The 19,106-nt window shown below is 36.3% G+C and overlaps 3 protein-coding genes across 3 annotated transcripts in view; 2 read left to right on the forward strand and 1 right to left on the reverse strand.

The window, feature by feature from the left end:
- Window positions 1–19,106, forward strand: part of LOC148956820 (uncharacterized) — a 76,549-nt gene that overhangs the window by 44,239 nt on the left and 13,204 nt on the right. The gene's annotated exons all lie outside the window — the stretch shown is intronic.
- LOC148956821 (uncharacterized) lies at window positions 5,869–7,224 on the reverse strand. The gene has a single exon (XM_089097782.1). The coding sequence runs from the start codon at window positions 7,222–7,224 to the stop codon at window positions 5,869–5,871; it is 1,356 nt and encodes a 451-aa protein (XP_088953908.1).
- LOC148956822 (uncharacterized) lies at window positions 14,051–15,405 on the forward strand. The gene is made up of 2 exons (XM_089097794.1): window positions 14,051–14,710; window positions 14,749–15,405. The coding sequence occupies exons 1-2, from the start codon at window positions 14,051–14,053 to the stop codon at window positions 15,403–15,405; spliced, it is 1,317 nt and encodes a 438-aa protein (XP_088953920.1).

Genomic DNA, 19,106 nt, shown 5'->3' on the forward strand with positions numbered 1-19,106 from the left:
GGCGTGTGTGTGTGTGTGTAAGTTTTCGTGTGTGTGCGTAAGTTTTTGTGTGTGTGTGTGTGTGTAAGTTTTTGTGTGTGTGTGTAAGTTTTTGTGAGTGTGGTTAGTTTTTGTGTGTGATTATGTTTTAGTGTGCGTGTGTGTAAGTTTTTGTGTGTGTGTGTTATTTTTTGCGTTTGTGTTTTAGTTTTGTGTTTGTGTGTGTAAGTTTTTTTGTGTGTGTAATTTTTTGCGTGTGTGTTTATTTTTTAGTGTGTGTGTGTGTTATTTTTTGTGTGTGTGTGTTTGTTTTTGTGCGTGTGTGTAAGTTTTTGTGTGTGTGTAAGTTTTTGTGTGCATGTAAGTTTTTGTGTGCATGTAAGTTTTTGCGTGTTGGTATAAGTTTTTGTGTGTGTGTGTGTAAGTTTTTGTGTTTCTAAGCTTTTGTGTGTGGGTGTTCGTTTTTTGTGTGTGTGTGTAAGTTTGTGTGTGTGTGTGTGTGTAAGTTTTTTTGTGTGTAAGTTTTTTGTGTGTGTGTAAGTTTTCGTGTGTGTGTGTGTGTAAGTTTTTGTGTGTGTAAGTTTTTGCGTGTGTGTGTAAGTTTTCGTGTGTGTGTGTGTGTAAGTTTTGTGTGTGTGTGTGTAAGTTTTCGTGTGTGTGTGTGTGTGTAAGTTTTTGTGTGCATGTAAGTTTTTGTCTGCATGTGTAAGTTTTTGTGTGTGTGTGTGTGTAAGTTTTTTTGGGTGTGTAATATTTGGAGTGTGTGTGTAAGTTATCGAGTGAGTGTGTAAGATATTGTGTGTGTGTGTCAGTTTTTGTGCGTGTGTGTAAGTTTTTGTGTGGGTGTAAGTTTTTGTGTGCATGTAAGTTTTTGTGTGCATGTATGTTTTTGTGTGTGGGTGTAAGTTTTTGTGTGTCTAAGCTTTTGTGTGTGGTTGTAAGTTTTTGTGTGTTTGTGTGTAAGTTTTTGTGCGTGTGTGTAAGTTTTTGTGTGTGTAAGTTTTTTTTGTGTGTGTGTGTGTTTTAGTTTTTGTGTGTGTGTGTGTGTGTGTGCAAGTTTTTGTGCGTGTGTGTGTGAGTTTTTTTGTGTCCATGTGTAAGTTTTTGTGTGTGTATGTGTGTAAGTTTTTGTGTGTGTGTCAGTTTTTGAAGTGGTGTGAGAGTTTTCGTTTGTTTGTGTGTGTGGATAAGTTTTTTTTGTGTGTGTGTGTGTGTTTTTTTTTGTGTGCATGTTAGTTTTTGTGTGCATGTTTGTTTTCGTGTGCTTGTGTAAGTTTTTGTGTGTGTGTGTGTGTGTGTGTGTGTGTGTAAGTTTGTGTGTGTGTGTGTGTAAGTTTTCGTGTGTGTGTGTAAGTTTTTGTGTGTGTGTGTAAGTTTTTGCGCGTGTGTGTAAGTTTTTGTGTGAGTGTAAGTTTTTGTGTGAATGTATTGGGACCGGGGGAGGGCCTTTTGGGCCCAGAGAGAGCATTTAGGGATCCGGGGCCCTTGAGGATTAGCTGATGGTTTGGGAGCCCAGTGAACCTTTAGGGACCGGGGGAGGACCTTTGGGGGCCCGGGAAGAGCTTTTGGGGGTCGGTGGCCCTTGGGGAGCTTGGGGGGACCCTTGTGGACCGGGGAGGGCCTTTGGGGGCTCGGGTAGGGGCTTTTGGGGTCTGGGGAGGTCCTTGAGCGCCAATTGGTCCTTTGGGAGCCCGGTGGACCTTTGGGAGCCTGGGGAGGGCCTTTGGGAGCCCGGAGAGTCTTTGGGGTCTGAGGGCTCTTTGGGAGCTTGGGGGGGGGCCTTGAGGACCGGGCGCTTCCTTCGGGGTTGTGGTAGGAGGATTGGAACCCTTTGGGGTTGGGGTAGAGGGATTGGAACCCTTGGGGGTTGGGGTAGGGGGATGGGAGCCCTTTGGGGTTGTGGTAGGGGGATCGGAGCCCTTTGGGGTTGTGGTAGAGGATCTCGCAACACTGTTCAAATGGAACTTGTGTATTATAACGACCACAGAGTTTCACCATTAAATTCTCTTCTAAAATCTCTTCAAAAATCATATTTTATAATGTCTCTAACTGTTTCGTCAAAATAATTCCATAAAATGGCTAAAAGGGTTTCGCTCAAATAATCCCTAGACGTAATTCAGCGTGTTCCTTTTGTTTGGCATCCCTGCGCTGGCACATTTCAATTATTTGGAAACCTGATTCCCGCGCTAAAACAATTCATCGCTAAGATCTAAACTTTGCCTCGGAAACGATTCTCTTGTTAGAACTCCAAATTAATTCCCCTTTCATGAATCCATTCTCTTTAGAACAACAAATTAATTCCCCTTTCGTGTCAATCAATCAATCATGACATCATCTGTCACGTGTGATCTAAACTTTGTCGCGGAGACAATTCTCTTTGGAAATGCATCAAAGACATTAATTAACTTGACGTTATCTGTCAGACATTCCCTGGAAACAATTTGATTAATGACTGACAGCACAGGTGTTCCCCGGAAACTCATAAAATTTGGCTCGAGCGTGCCCAAAACAACAACAATAACAACATTGACCTTGGCATTCTCTGAAAGCGTGCCCAAAACAACAAGAATAGCATTGACTCAATTAACCACGTGTTCCCCATAGTGATTACAACTAGTGTCCCAATAAAAAAACGATAACATTGACCCCATTAACCACGTGCTCTCTCTTATGACTCTATTTCGTGCACAAAACAACAACAATAACATTCACCCCAATGACCACGTGTTCTCCCTAATGAATCTATAATCAATGAAAGTGACAAATTTCCTGTTTTTCCATTCTCACTGACAAAATCCATAAAACCATCAAATAAATTGACCAACACACATAACCATCCATGAAAAACATCAAATAAATCGACCAACACACATAACCCTCCATGAAAACAGACATAAATGTGACAAAGTTCCAGTTTTTTCATTCTCACTGACAAAATCCATAAAAACATCCATAAATTGACCAATACACATAACCATCCATAAACTATGTAAAAAAAGTTATAGGTGGCAGCAGGGGTGAGCAATGGGAGTTATAGGGTCACCTCTACTTATCTATTCTAATTAAACGGTCTTTGTGATTCAGGGGTTTGTTAATCAAATTTTTTTTTAACTTTTAACTTAAAGAGCGTGGTATTGACTAAGGGGAGAACCCCCTAATATACGTAATAACATATACGTAATAAAAAAACAATAAAAAAACAAGCGATAAGGCTCAATAGTAATCGAAACTTTTAAAAACGGAATTTTGATGTCAATAAATGTATCAAAAGAATGTGTTTATAATGCTGATCCTAAATATCTAAATTTTATTAAGTTTAGTATTACTCATCAAAGGCTACAAGCCTGAGAAAATTTACCCGATTTTTTAAAGAGGGGGGAAACATCCCCTACAAGTGAAAGAATTTTAATGAAAATCACACCGTCAGATTCAGCGTATCAGAAAACCCCATTACATAGGTTTTAAGCTCATATCTGCAAAAATCTGCAACTTTGTATTTTTTGCCAGAAGAAAAATATACGAATATAGAAGTTAGTTACGTAAGTTAATTTGTAAAGACATCCATTTAGCAAAAGAAAAGTAAAATTTTTATGCAAATAAAAGCTGCATGAACTAAAAAACGATCAGAAATTAAATTAAAAAAAACAAGTTTTTTAAACTGAAAGTAAGGAGCGACATTAAAACTTAAAACGAACAGAAATTATTCCGTATATGAAAGGGGTTGTCCCCTCCTCAACGCCTCACACATTACGCTAAAGTTTGACTCTGTCTCACAACTTTATTTTTTAAAACAATAAAAAACTTTAGCGTAAAGAGCGAGGCGTTGAGGAGGGGACACTTCCCCTTTCATATACGGAATAATTTCTGTTCGTTTTAAGTTTTAATGTCGCTCCTTACTTTCAGTTTAAAAAACTTGTTTTTTTTATGTTAACACCAATAAGCTGTTCTATTGCTTCTTAGACGAACATGAACACCAATCGTTCAAACAAACAGAAATAAGTTGTATTTATAGGGAGCAGCCTCTCCTTTAACTCCCGCTCTTCGCACTGAAGTTTTACTGTTCTATGGGAAACATATAAGTAACTTATAAGAGGGGTAACTGGTGCTAGCATCGACACAAAAAAAAACTATTAATGCCATACAGTGTTTGGTGACACTTTGCATTTTCTTAAGCTTTGTAATCGTTTTCTTCTATTAACACATGCTTCCTTAGTACCAGTTCCTTGGAATCAGGTCTTACAGTGCTATGCAAAGAGTATGAGTAACTCCTAAGAGTGGTAGCAGGTGCTAGTGTCGACACAAACAAAAATATTAACGCCACCTAGCGTTTGGTGACACTCGTCATTTTCTTTAGCTTTGTGATTGTTTTTTTTTTTTTTTTGTCATAAACTGATATCTCACACTTATTACTACCTTAATTTTCAAAATTGAACTAATTATTATTATTGCTACACTGGACAAAAATGCCAAATGTCACCAAATACTAGATGGCATTAATGGTTTTTTCTATTGTTGATAATAGTGCCAGTTCCCACTCTTATAAGTCACTCATTTTCGTCGGTGTCATGCTGAAAGCCTTTATGAGTGCAATGAGTATAAATATTGGGTGTTTTAATTACTGATACCCCTTAAAACACAAGAACTGAAAATTTTATAGTTTAAAGCAATTGCACATCAATGAGCTCGTCCACTATCGAGATGTTGAGAAAAGCTCCTTTTACCCCCCTTCAATTGCCTTTGTGCTTGAGAAGTCGCTCTTAAAGCATATGGGTGAAAAAGTCAAACTTTAGCATAAAGAGTGGATGGTCAAGAAAGAGAAAGCCCTCCACATATACAGTAAAATTCTGTTCGTTTTAAGTTTGAATGTCACTCTTTAATTTCATCTGAAACTTTTTTGTATATTTGATATCTCTTTGGTATATACCGTTATATCCTGATAGGGCCGTATTCAGGATTTTTGTAGGGGGGGGTAGAACAAAAACTAGTGAGATTAAAATGGGTTTTGGGGCTTTTTTATTACATTTTTACGAGCCAGATTTTTTTTTAGACGTTGGGGGTGGGTGGGGGCTCAAAAACCCATGCTCTTCCTCTGAATAAGGCTCTGAATCCAGGGATTGCCTAAATATAAGGAGGTACCCTCAAACCCACCTAAAGGACCCTCAAATTTGACTCTTTAAATAAAAGTGCAGATTTTGCATGAAAGTAATTGTCCGGGGTAAATTTTCAATGGATGGAATTTTAAAGAGGATTTTTCCATGGGGGGATACCTTCTACCTTCTCCATAGCTACCTCCTCCATAGTAAGAGAATCAACAATTTGCTCGGGTTCTTTCTGTGGCTTTTCAATAACAATTTCTTCTTTCCCTTTTTTGTTCTTCTTTTTATCCTTCTTTTTACCTGCTTTTGCAGTGTCCCAACTTCCCAATTCTTCTATTTTCTCATTTTCGGACTTCTTTTTTCCTGCATTAAGGCTAAGGGGGTGCAGTCGATATAGTGATGGAGTTTTATCAACTGCTTTTTCCAAACCATCTGCTTTTTCAGCCATATCTAATGTAAATTTGAAGGTCTTGGGGGGGGCAGCTGCCCCCTCTGACCCCTTCCCTACGCCCATGAATACAATTAAAATACATTTTTAATGAAATGAGACATAAGCCATCTACCATTACGCTATAAGAAATACTCATCGTGACTCCTATCATTAAAACTGAAAAAAAAGAATTAAGGATAAAAAATTTTCGGGAAAAAACACAAAAAAAATTCAGTATATTTTTCCTGTTCTCTAGTTTAATCTATCCTTTTCTCTAGAAAGAATATTGAACCTATCAAGTAAATCAGTAATAAATAAAATTGAGAAACATCAATTGAATGTTTTAAAAGGTACAAAACAGTTTTAATAAAGCTTTAAATGGCCACATACAGCATCAACACTACTAATAGAATTAGGCCCAATACCAAGGACAGTTAAAGAACCTGGGGCGATTTGAGTTCTTCCAGCATCTTTAATTAAAGCAGTCACTAATCCAGCCTTCTTTGCTCTTTTATATAAAGTAAGAAGCTGTGCTTCAGAATCCACTTTTAACGTAATCTTTGGCATCTCAGACATCATCCATTCCACAACTGTATCAGGATTACTTTCCTCAGCATTTATATAACAATCAACAGCTGCATGAGCAACTTGAGCTGCCACCTTCCCTTTCCCCATCCCTAAATCAGTTCTAACTAAGAACACCATCTTAGCATCTTCCACCTTTTTCTTCTTTTCATCTTGCTTCTTTTTGGCTGCTGTGGTGTCTTTAATAGTTCTAGCTACCTTCTCCATAGTAAGAGAATCAACAATTTCCTCGGGTTCTTTCTGTGGCTTTTCAATAACAATTTCTTCTTTCCCTTTTTTGTTCTTCTTTTTATCCTTCTTTTTACCTGCTTTTGCAGTGTCCCAACTTCCCAATTCTTCTATTTTCTCATTTTCGGACTTCTTTTTTCCTGCATTTTCTAAATCTAGTTCTGCGTGCAGGTTCTCAAGTTCTTCATCACTTTTTTGCCTCTGGCTTCTTCTCTTTCCCTCTTTTGCATCAGGCTTCTTTGGAGCTTCTTTCTTAGGAGGTTCTATTTTGGGAAGAGGGGTTTGAAAGGGTTTATCTTTGCTCTGTTTACTTTTCAACTTTTTATCACTTGATTTGCCTGTATTCTTAACACTAGAATGAGAAACTGATTCTTCTGTGGTTCGGTCATTGATTGACGCTGTCGGGAAATTAGATAGCTTTTGGTCTTGAAGAACTTCTTTGTTTTCAACATTTGCTAATGAAGGTCCTAAGTCACTTTGGTTTTCTTTGTCATTGCTTATTTCTTCAACATGTGATCCTTTTTCTTCAACATTTTCTCTTTCTTCTAAAGCTCGGACTCCCTCCTCATCTAAAACTCCTTCTACTGGAGTCTTGGTTCGCTCATTGATCGATGCTGTTGGTGCATTAGATTGTTGACCTTGGTCTTGAAGAACTACTTCACTTTCAACATTTGCTGATGAAGGTCTTAAGTCACTCGGGTTTTCTTTGTCCTTGTTGATTTCTTCAACAGGTATACTTACACAGTTCTTACTGCGTACGCCTTTGTCAATCATAATGAGATTGTCCAATGTAGCATCTTGTCTTGAGCATGCCTCTGTTTCAGATTCTCTATATTTTTTAATAGCCCACCAAACTGATATTGTAGCACATGCGGCTGGTATGGCAAGAAATGTATATATGGACATTGCACGCTTTATAGATTTTACACTGTATAACGTCCACTGAATTAATGATTTAAGAGCCTGAGGAATGCGATATTTATTGATCAGATGACGTCATAATTGCCAAACTGCTTTCATACTATACAATGACGTCCTTTTAAATATAAAAGTCTGGATACAGGTTTTAAACTTGATGACGTCATATCACAAGTTATATCATAAAATCGCAATGACGTCATGTAAAGAGTGATTTGGGTATAACATTTCTTTTTTTTTACCAAAGAACTTGAAAAAATTCATGAAAAAACATGAAAAAATACAATTCGAAGCTGATTCAGGAATGGTAACTTGTTACTTCGATTAATATTAACTACTACTGCAAAAAGGAGTATGCCTACGTTTTTCGGCCGAGGGAGTGGGAATTTTCTGCTAGAGGAACTTTCTGTTGGGAAAATATTCCATGGGGAGAGGATTTCACGGGGGGTTAAATTTTTCATGGGAAATTTTACACTGGGGAACTTTCGGGAATTCCTCTGCAAAATTCTTTTATTTGTCTTACTCTCTCTTTGCCGACTCAATTTTACATGTGGAGATGCTAAAGGTAATTGTCCGGGGTAAATTTTCAACGGATGGAATTTTAAAGAGGATTTTTTCATGGGGGGATGTTTTCGTAGAGGGGGAGACAGATTTTACGGCATTATTTACGGCATTATTTAAATGCGATCAGAAGTTAAATAAAAAAAAACTAAGAAGCAACATTTAACCATAAGACTAGCAGAAATTATTACGTATATGACGGGGGTTGCACCCTCCTCACTACCTCAATCTTTGCGCAAAATTTTGACTTTTTGTCCCAATTTATTAAGAACAAGGATCATTTAATTAGAGTAATAAGTAGCAATTTTAAAACTACTAAAACCTTTAGCTTGAAGAGTGAGGTACTGAGGAGGGGGCCACCCCCTCATGTATATAAAAATTTCTGTTCATTTATGGCTATCTCAAGAGGTTTAAAAAAACTCTTTTCCATACCATCCAAGAGGTAAAGATCTTGGTACTTTTTTTTAGAGGTTTTGGCAGCTTCTTTCTCTGGTTAAGATTAGTCAAATGTTTCTTGTAAATTATACAAGCAAGTCAGAAACTAGTAGCCAACTTACCAGTTGTCTACTGTAGCCACTAATCCTCTCCTTGACTCCTATCAATTATATTGAAATATTCCAGAACCTGAGTTTTTCCAAATGAAGTAGCTGCAAGGGGCATTTTTATTTTTAATATAATTTAAATAAAACACGTTACAGTCAACAAAACTAAAACAAAAAATTGCAGTGTTCGAACCTTTTTAATAGTCAAAAGTGATTGGAGGGGATCTAACGCCCCTTCTATGCACACCATTTTCCCAAACACATCCAAACAAAATTTTGAGATTGACATTTTGTTTAACGTAGTTGAAAGTTCTAGAAATTAGGTCTTTGCCAGCTTTGTCGTATAAACTTCAAAAAGGAATAATTCAATTGGAAATTAACCTAGTGCTCTTATTAATAGTCAAAAGTGATCGCAGGGTGAGTCCCCCCGCCCCACGCCCATCATTTCCCCAAACATTTCCGATCAACATTTTGATAGAGTCTTGTTGAACGTAGTTGAAGGGTCCGTAGTTGAAAGGCCTGTTTTTGAGTATGACAACCCCCTCACAGCCCTCAAGGCTACGGTTGTAAGTTATGCCTTGGGGGCATATAATGTTTTACTTAATTTAATTTCTGTTTGTTTTGGGTTCCATTTATTTATTGATACTGATTTGTAGTAGTTGTATATTTGGTAGATTATTTGATTTTTTTTTGTTCATTTTGGGTTTAATGGAGTTCTTTACTTTTTTTTGAAGAACTTATTTTGTGCAAAAAGTTTTTTTTTTTGATTAATTACATAAAAGAGAAACATTAAGGCCTAAAACAAACATAATTTACCCCGTATTTACGGAATAAATACGGAATAAGTTCTATGATTCTGCTCATTTTAGGATTTAATGTTGCTCTTTACTTTCATGCGATAACACTAGTTATTCTTTATCTAATGGCAGGAAAATATAGTCCTGTTAGGTCTACATCGTCGCATCAGCTAGGATGTTTTAGGGATCGTTCGCCAAGCCAGGCTATCAAAATTCTACTCACGGTATTTTCTGGAACGACGTCCGCCATTTCCCACGAACTGTTTCGGAGATCATCGAAATGAGAATGTAATCACTCTTCTTTATAAAATTTGACCAGTCTTGTGATATTTTTATAATTTAATTAATTGACCTGGAGTCAAACTCTGATACAGTTCCAAGTAAATTTAAAATTGAACTACTAATTCCACATAAGCAAGTTATAGTTCAAGTAAACAAAGATTAAAAAACCCGAGGAAAGGAATATCGAGAAAGAGGTTTTTAAAAGGCCAACGAAAATAACGGGAGAAAAAGATGAATATTTCGGTAGGACAACCACTTCCTTTCTTCGGCGCTATAGAAGAACGGGGGCTTGTAGCCCTTCAACCTAATTTGTCACTTAAAAGGGAACTCGAAAATTTTAATGTTCGTCCGAATGAGCCCTCTCCCGATCTTTTAGGACTCTTGGCTCAATGCGATAATTTGTCAATTGGCTTAATCCCCTCCTGCGAAGGTAGGGAGGGGAGTAGATGCCTCAAAAGGTGCAATTGAATGCCAAAACATCCAAACTCTCAAAGAGCCTGCAGATAAATCATTATTAAGTTCTAAGGAATGGGGGGGGATTAAATTGATATTGAATCCCTATTGATATCCTGGAATATTTCTGGTCTACGTCTTTATTATGAAAGTATTTTTAACAAATCTGCTCTAATTAGCCATGTTTTATTCTTCTATATTTTTTTATTTTCAGTGTTACTTTAATTTTTTTTCTTTTGGTCCTTAACAAGTTATCTTCTAGGATCTTTATTGTTATTGATGTTTGTGTTATGTTTTTATTCGAATTAAATTGAATTGAATTGAATAAAAGAGTAATGTCAAACTCCCAAACGAGTTGAACTTATTCCGGATAGAAAAGGGAATGTCCCCTTCCCATCCCCAACCCCCCTCGTGGTCACAAAAAATTCGGAGACTCCGCATTCGTCCTGAAATTGATAAATCAGGTCCTTTTTTTTTAAAGTGATTGGAGATCAACCAACCCCTGTCCTAGAATCTTTTTTTCATACCTGGTCCTTTTGTAACATCTTAGGACATCTGATCGACATTTTGATCGACAATTTTCTACGATGGGGAATCTTTCGCAGGGGAAATTTTCCAGGTTGAGTTTTCTGGGGGGAATCTCCAAGAGGAATAAGCCTAGTACCCTCTTGCTCCACTCCAAATTATTCAGAGCTTCACTCTTTACTCTCTCACATGGAATTCTCTTTTTCTCTAAATGTTTTCTTACAAACTCTGTCTAGTCCCTTCAAAGACATCCATCTTTCAATCGTCCCACTGAATCGTTACAAAAGCCCAATTTTCAAAATCCCATCATCTTTCCCCCGTAACACGTGACCTAGTCCTCCTAACTTTTCGTTCATATATCCCTAAAAAATGGCATCAAGCTACATTCTCCACATAGCTTATTGTTTGATATTCAGCCATTTAAAACAGAATTTTAAACTGTCTATAGACAATTCCTCTGAAAAAACATATCTTTCTCATCCTTTCGAAGCATCCACTTATCAATAGAATGCTTAAGAACTTTATTTTCCAATGTCTCTAGTATCACAATCTTAGTTCAAAGACATATCTTTCTGCTCTTCAAAACTTCTTTCAAATTAAAAAAAAACACAAAAAAAAACACAAGCACAGTGGGATAGAAGGTGGCTAAAAATTACCATCAAAATGTTAACCGTCTTTGTTTGCTAAGTAGCCTGGACCTCTACTTTTAGGTAGGTTACCCTATTTAGTAGGGAATCCTTTCTTTTAGTAATGTTTATTTTGAATCTAAGGACTCAGGGGAATATGGGGTAAAGTATGGATTTTTATGGACATTCAGGGAAAGCATGGTTTTTAAAAAAAGCTGAAAAATTGTAGCAGATCGCATATGCTCGGTTGTCTTGAAAAAGCTGATGTTGCGGAGATCAGCACAAAATTTCAAAAAGAGCTAAGATTTTTTCATTAAGGTAGCTTAGTATTTAGTTTATTTTTAAGCAACTTCTTTGATTAGGGTTTTAGCTGACATAACAAGGTACCATATATTCTAACTGAAAAACAAAATGTTAAAAAAAATCAACTAGAAAAATGAATTCAAAAAATTAGTTTAATTATATTTATTTTTTACCACTGTTGGCCAAATTGAACAATCTACGGTGTTTCATTTTTTTAAATGGTTGAAAGAGGACTTTTTGGTCAAAATATGGCTAAGTCTCTGATATAACTGCATTAAATTTATATGTTTTAGTGCTATAAGACTCATTGAGGGATACCTATTTAAAAAACACATGGCAAGACAAATTTTAATTGTGACATATTTCTTTACCACATACTTGCATTAACCCATCCCACTCTACTAGGGCTTGCCTAAGATGCTTTTTAAATGTTCATTGTTCTTCATCTACATCTTCGTTTTTATTTACATCATCTTCATTATATCCTCCTAACTGAAAATTCCACCTGGATGAATATAGCTACCCAACCAATCAACTATCTTAGTAGCTGACATTACCCTTGTTATTACCCAGCATCTCCGAAACAGTTCGTGGGAAATGGCGGACGACGTTCCAGAAAATACCGTGAGTAGAATTTTGATAGCCTGGCTTGGCGAACGATCCCTAAAAGATCCTAGCTGATGCAACGATTTAGACCTAACAGGACTATATTTTCCTGCCATTAGATAAAGAGTAACTAGTGTTATCGCATGAAAGTAAAGAGCAACATTAAATCCTAAAATGAGCAGAATCATAGAACTTATTCCGTATTTATTCCGTAAATACGGAGTAAATTATGTTTGTTTTAGGACTTAATGTTTCTCTTTTATGTAATTAATCAAAAAAACTTTTTGCACAAAATATGTTTTTCAAAAAAAAGTAAAGAACTCCATTAAACCAAAAATGAACAAAAAATTAAATAATCTACCAAGTATACAACTACCACAAATCAGTATCAATAAATAAATGAAACCCAAAACAAACAGAAATTAAATTAGGTCAAACATTATATGCCCCCAGGGCGTAACTTACAACCTTAGCCCTGAGGGCTGTGAGGGGGTTTTCATAATCAGAAACATACCTTTCAACTACGGACCCTTCAACTACGTTCAACAAGACTCTATCAAAATGTTGATCGGATGTGTTTGGGGAAATGATGGGCGTGGGGCGGGGGGGTTCACCCTGCGATCTCTTTTGACTATTAATAAGAGCACTAGGTCAATTTCCAACTGAATGATTCCTTTTTGAAGTTTGTGCGACAACGCTGGCAAAGACCTAATTTCTAGAACTTTCAACTACGTTAAACAAAATGTTAATCTCAAAATTTTGTTTGGATGTGTTTGGGAAAATGGTGGGCATAGAAGGGGCGTTAGCTCCCCTCCAATCACTTTTGACTATTAAAAAGGTTCGACCACTGCAATTTTTTATTTTAGTTTTGCTGACTGTAACGTGTTTTATTTAAATTATATTAAAAAATAAAAATTCCCCTTGCAGCTACTTCATATGGGAAAACTCGGGCTCTGGAAAATTTAAATATAATTGATAGGAGTCAAGGAGAAGATTAGTACAGTAGACAACTGGTAAGTTGGCTACTAATTTCTGACTTGCTTGTATAATTTACAAGAAATATTTGACTAATCTTAACCAGAGAAAGAAACTGATAAAACGTCTACAAAAAGTACCAAGATCTTTAACTCTTGGATGGAATGGAAAAGAGGTTTTTTTTAAATCTGTTGAGATTGCCATATATGAACAGAAATTTTTATATACATGAGGATATTGCCCCCTCCTCAGTACCTCACTCTTCAAGCTAAAGGTTTTAGTAGTTTTAAAATTGCTACTTATTACTCTAATTAAATGATACTTGTTCTTAAAAAATTGGGACAAAAAGTCAAACTTTTGCGCAAAGATTGAGGTATTGAGGAGGATGGAACCCCCGTCATATACGTAATAATTTCTGCTAGTCTTATGGTTAAATGTTGTTTCTTAGTTTTTTTTTTATTTAACTTCTGATCGCATTTAAATAATGCCGTAAAATCTGCCTCCTCCTCTACGAAAAAATCCCCCCATGGAAAAACCCTCTTTAAAATTCTATCCGTTGAAAATTTACCCCGGACAATTACCTTTAACATCTCAACATGTAAAATTGAGTAAGACAAATACAAAAATTTCGCAGAGGAATTCCCGAAAGTTCCCCAGTGTAAAATTTCCCATGAAAAATTTAGCCCCCCGGGAAATCCCCTCCCCATGGAATATTCTCCCAACAGAAAATTCCTCTAGCAGAAAATTCCCACTCCCTCGACCGAAAAATGTATGTATACTCCTTTTTGCAGTAGTAGTTAAGATTAATCGAAGTAACAAGTTACCATTCCTGAATCAGCTTCGAATTGTATTTTTTCATGTTTATTCATGTATTTTTTTTAAAGTTCTTTGGAAAAAAAAAGAAACGTTATACCCAAATCACTCTTTACATGACGTCATTGCAATTTTATGATATAATTTGTGATATGACGTCATCGAGTTTAAAACCTGTATCCAGACTTTTATATTTTAAAGCACGTCATTGTATAGTATGAAAGCAGTGTGGCAATTATGACGTCATCTGATCAATAAATATCGCATTCCTCAGGCTCTTAAATCATTAATTCAGTGAACGTTATACGGTGTAAAATCTATAAAGCGTGCAATGTCCATATATACATTTCTTGCCATACCAGCCGCATGTGCTACAATATCAGTTTGGTGGGCTATTAAAAAATATAGAGAATCTGAAACAGAGGCATGCTCAAGACAAGATGCTACATTGGACAATCTCATTATGATTGACAAAGACATACGCAGTAAGAACTGTGTAAGTATACCTGTTGAAGAAATCAACAAGGACAAAGAAAACCCGAGTGACTTAAGACCTTCATCAGCAAATGTTGAAAATGAAATAGTTCTTCAAGACCAAGGTCAGCAATCTAATGCACCAACAGCATCGATCAATGAGCGAACCAAAACTCCAGTAGAAGGAGTTTTAGATGAGGAGGGAGTCCGAGCTTTAGAAGAAAGAGAAAATGTTGAAGAAAAAGGATCACATGTTGAAGAAATAAGCAATGACAAAGAAAACCAAAGTGACTTAGGACCTTCATTAGCAAATGTTGAAAACAAAGAAGTTCTTCAAGACCAAAAGCAATCTAATTCCAAAACAGCGTCAATCAATGACCGAACCAGAGAAGAATCCGTTTCTCATTCTAGTGTTAAGAATACAGGCAAATCAAGTGATAAAAAGTTGAAAAGTAAACAGAGCAAAGATAAACCCTTTCAAACCCCTCTTCCCAAAATAGAACCTCATAAGAAAGAAGCTCCAAAGAAGCCTGATGCAAAAGAGGGAAAGAGAAGAAGCCAGAGGCAAAAAAGGATGAAGAACTTGAGAACCTGCACGCAAAACTAGATTTAGAAAATGCAGGAAAAAAGAAGTCCAAAAATGAGAAAATAGAAGAATTGGGAAGTTGGGACACTGCAAAAGCAGGTAAAAAGAAGGATAAAAAGAAGAACAAAAAAGGGAAAGAAGAAATTGTTATTGAAAAGCCACAGAAAGAACCCGAGGAAATTGTTGATTCTCTTACTATGGAGAAGGTAGCTAGAACTATTAAAGACACCACAGCAGCCAAAAAGAAGCAAGATGAAAAGAAGAAAAAGGTGGAAGATGCTAAGATGGTGTTCTTAGTTAGAACTGATTTAGGGATGGGGAAAGGGAAGGTGGCAGCTCAAGTTGCTCATGCAGCTGTTGATTGTTATATAAATGCTGAGGAAAGTAATCATGATGCAGTTGTGGAATGGATGATGTCTGAGATGCCAAAGATTACGTTAAAAGTGGATTCTGAAGCACAGCTTCTTACTTTATATAAAAGAGCAAAGAAGGCTGGATTAGTGACTGCTTTAATTAAAGATGCTGGAAGAACTCAAATCGCCCCAGGTTCTTTAACTGTCCTTGGTATTGGGCCTAATTCTATTAGTAGTGTTGATGCTGTATGTGGCCATTTAAAGCTATATTAAAACTGTTTTGTACCTTTTAAAACATTCAATTGATGTTTCTCAATTTTATTTATTATTGATTTACTTGATAGGTTCAATATTCTTTCTAGAGAAAAGGATAGATTAAACTAGAGAACAGGAAAAATATACTGAATTTTTTTTGTGTTTTTTCCCGAAAATTTTTTATCCTTAATTCTTTTTTTTTCAGTTGTAATGATAGGAGTCACGATGAGTATTTCTTATAGCGTAATGGTAGATGGCTTATGTCTCATTTCATGAAAAATGTATTTTAATTGTATTCATGGGCGTAGGGAGGGGGGGGGGCAGGGGGGGGGCCGCGGCCCCCCCCCCCTAGACCTTCAAATTTACATTAGATATGGCTGAAAAGCAGATGGTTTGGAAAAAGTAGTTGATAAAACTCCATCACACTATCGACTGCCCCCCTCCCCCTAGACAATATGCTGCCTAATGCTGTCTACGCCCATGATTGTATTCATTGTACTCTCCTTTCTTCTAGATGATGTCTTAATCTTTTTGACTAACAAGAGTTGAGAGGGATGAAAATATGTTATTGAAGAATGCATCTTAGGAATGAAGTGAGCCGCACAAGCAGCTAAGCTTGCACTTTTATTATCCTTTTTTACGAAATGGCAACGTCGCTATTTTTGAGATTTTCTTTTCCAAAAAGGGTTAATTCACGGACAGTAATATGTTATTATTTTTTTATGTTTGAAGCTTTATTTGGTTATTCGTTTGTAATTCCAATTCGTATCATTTGTATCTAGTAATATGTTGGCCAATGGATTCTCATATATGGAGGGGGAGGGGTTATCTAAGTCATAAAAAGCTTTTGAGGTTTATTTCTTTGAATTTTTCCTATGAAAGTTTCTTTTTTACAATTACAAGCTTATTTCGGAAAGTAGTTACATTAAATGACCCTTATTTCCTCAAAGCATCATTCTGCAAAATCTGCACTTTTATTTAAAGAGTCAAATTCGAGGTTCCTTTAGGTGGGTTTGAGGGTACCTCCTTATATTTAGGCAATCCCTGGATACAAAGCCTTATTCAGAGGAAGAGTATGGGTTTTTGAGCCCCCCCCACCCCCAACGTCTAAAAAAAATTTCTGGCTCGTAAAAATGTAATAAAAAAGCCCTAAAACATATTTTAATGCCTTTGTTCTACCCCCCTCCCTCCCCCCCCAAAAAAAATGCTGAATACGGCCCTATCAGGATATGACGGTAAATACCAAAGAGATATCAAATATACAAAAAAGTTTCAGATGAAATTAAAGAGTGACATTCAAACTTAAAACGAACAGAATTTTACTGTATATGTGGAGGGCTTTCTCTTTCTTGACCATCCACTCTTTATGCTAAAGTTTGACTTTTTCACCCATATGCTTTAAGAGCGACTTCTCAAGCACAAAGGCAATTGAAGGGGGGTAAAAGGAGCTTTTCTCAACATCTCGATAGTGGAAGAGCTCATTGATGTGCAATTGCTTTAAACTATAAAATTTTCAGTTCTTGTGTTTTAAGGGGTATCAGTAATTAAAACACCCAATATTTATACTCATTGCACTCATAAATAAATGCTTTCAGCATGACACCGACGAATATGAGTAACTTATAAGAGTGGGAACTGGCACTAGTGTCAACAATAGAAAAAACCATTAATGCCATCTAGTATTTGGTGACACTTGGCAATTTTGTCCAGTGTAGCAATAATAATAATTAGTTCAATTTTGAAAATTAGGGTAATAATAAGTGTGTGATATCAGTTTATGACAAAAAAGAAACAATCACAAAGCTTAAAAAATGACAAGAGTCACCAAACTCTAGGTGGCGTTAATATTTTTGTTTGTGTCGACACTAGCACCTGCTACCACTCTTAGGAGATATAAATAAAAAAAACAAGTTTTTTAAACTGAAAGTAAGGAGCGACATTAAAACTTAAAACGAACAGAAATTATTCCGTATATGAAAGGGGCTGTGCCCTCCACAACGCCTCGCTCATTACGCGAAAATTTTTTATTTTTTAAAAAAATAAATTTTTGATAAAGAGTCAAACTTTAGCGTAAAGATCGAGGCGTTGAGGAAGGGACAGCCCCTTTCATATACGGAATAATTCTGTTCGTTTTAAGTTTTAATGTCGCTCCTTGCTTTCAGTTAAAAAAAACGTGTTTTTTTCATTTAATCAAACAGTTCATGGTAACGAAGTGTAAGTAAGGAGCGACCCGGCTCAATGGTAACCGAAACTCTATAAAACGGGTCTTTGATGCCAATAGATACATCAAAAGAATCAGATTTCAATGCTGATTTCAAATATATAATTTTCATCAAGTTTAGTGCTACCCATCAAAAGTTACATGCCTGAGAAAATTTGGCTGATTTTCAAAAAAGGGGGAAACACCCCTAAAAGCTATAGAACCTTAATGAAAATCACACCATCATATTCAGCGTATCAGAGAGCCCTACTTAAGAGGTTTCAAGCTCCTATCTACAAAAATGTGGAATTTTACATTTTTTGCCAGAAGAAAGATCACGGATACGTGTTTATTTGTTTGTTTGTTTGTTTTTTTTTCCCCAGGGGTGATCGTATCGACCCAATGGTCCTAGAATATCGTGGGAGGACTCTTTGGAACTGAAATTAAAAGTTATAGTGCCCTTTTTAAGTGACCAAAAAAATGTAGGGCAACTAGGCCCCCTCCCACACTTATTTTTTTCCCAAAGTCACCCGATAAAAATTTTGAGATCGCCATTTTGTTCAGCATGGTCGAAAATATGATAAATATGTCTTTTAGGATGACTTAATCCCCCGAAGTACCCAGAGGGAGGGCTAAAAGTTATGAACTTTACCCAATGTTAACATATAGTATTGGTTATTCGGAAGTATACAGAAGTTTTCAGAAGTTTTTTTTCTGGTAGTGGGAGGGAGGGGTGGGTAGGGGGTTATGTTGTAGGATCGGTTCATGAAGGAAGTTTTCATGGGGGAAGGGAAATTGCCATGACGGGGGCACCGGACTTGCCAGCATTATTTATTGGTTATTGGGAAGTATACAACCATTTACAGGACGGATTTTTTCTGGAGGGGGGGCTAGAGGAGGGAGTGACTCTGGAGAATATTTCCGTGGAGGATGTGTTTTTGGGGTAAGGGACATTTCTATGAAGGGGGCGCCGGATTTCCAAGCATTATTTAAAAAACGATCAGAAATTAAATTAAAAAAAACCAAGTTTTTTCAACTGAAATGTAAGAAGGAATATTAGAACTTAAAACGAACAGAAATTTTAACGTATGTGAGGGGGTTCTCCCCCAAGTCAATACCTCGCTCTTTACGCTACAGTTTTTTTAGGGCTTTCAAAAGAGCTATCTATTCTATTTAATAGGCCTTTGTTATTCAGGGGTTTGTGAGACAGATATTTTTTTAACTTTTAAAGTAAAGAGCGTCGTATTGACTAAGGGGAGACCCCCCTCATATACGTAATAACATATACGTAATAAAAAAAAACTATAAAAAAACAAGCGATACGGCTCAATAGTAATCGAAACTTTTAAAAACGGAATTTTGATGTCAATAAATGTATCAAAAGAATGGGTTTATAATGCTGATTCTAAATATATAAATTTTATTAAGTTTAGTATTACTCATCAAAGGCTACGAGCCTGAGAAAATTTAGTGGATTTTTTAAAGAGGGGGGAAACATCCCCTACAAGTGAAAGAATTT

Source organism: Artemia sp. Qi Xiang Cuo, chromosome 1 (assembly GCF_049724085.1).
Source record: "Artemia sp. Qi Xiang Cuo chromosome 1, ASM4972408v1, whole genome shotgun sequence".
Classification (NCBI taxonomy): Eukaryota; Metazoa; Arthropoda; class Branchiopoda; order Anostraca; family Artemiidae; genus Artemia; species Artemia sp. Qi Xiang Cuo.

Excerpts from the sequence above, each read along its gene's own strand:
- LOC148956822 (XM_089097794.1), top strand. The coding sequence starts at position 14,051 with ATGTCCATATATACATTTCTTGCCATACCAGCCGCATGTGCTACAATA. Across the intron at positions 14,711-14,748 it reads TAGAACCTCATAAGAAAGAA|AAGCCAGAGGCAAAAAAGGA; the intron begins GCTCCAAAGAAG and ends GGGAAAGAGAAG.
- LOC148956821 (XM_089097782.1), bottom strand. The coding sequence starts at position 7,224 with ATGTCCATATATACATTTCTTGCCATACCAGCCGCATGTGCTACAATA.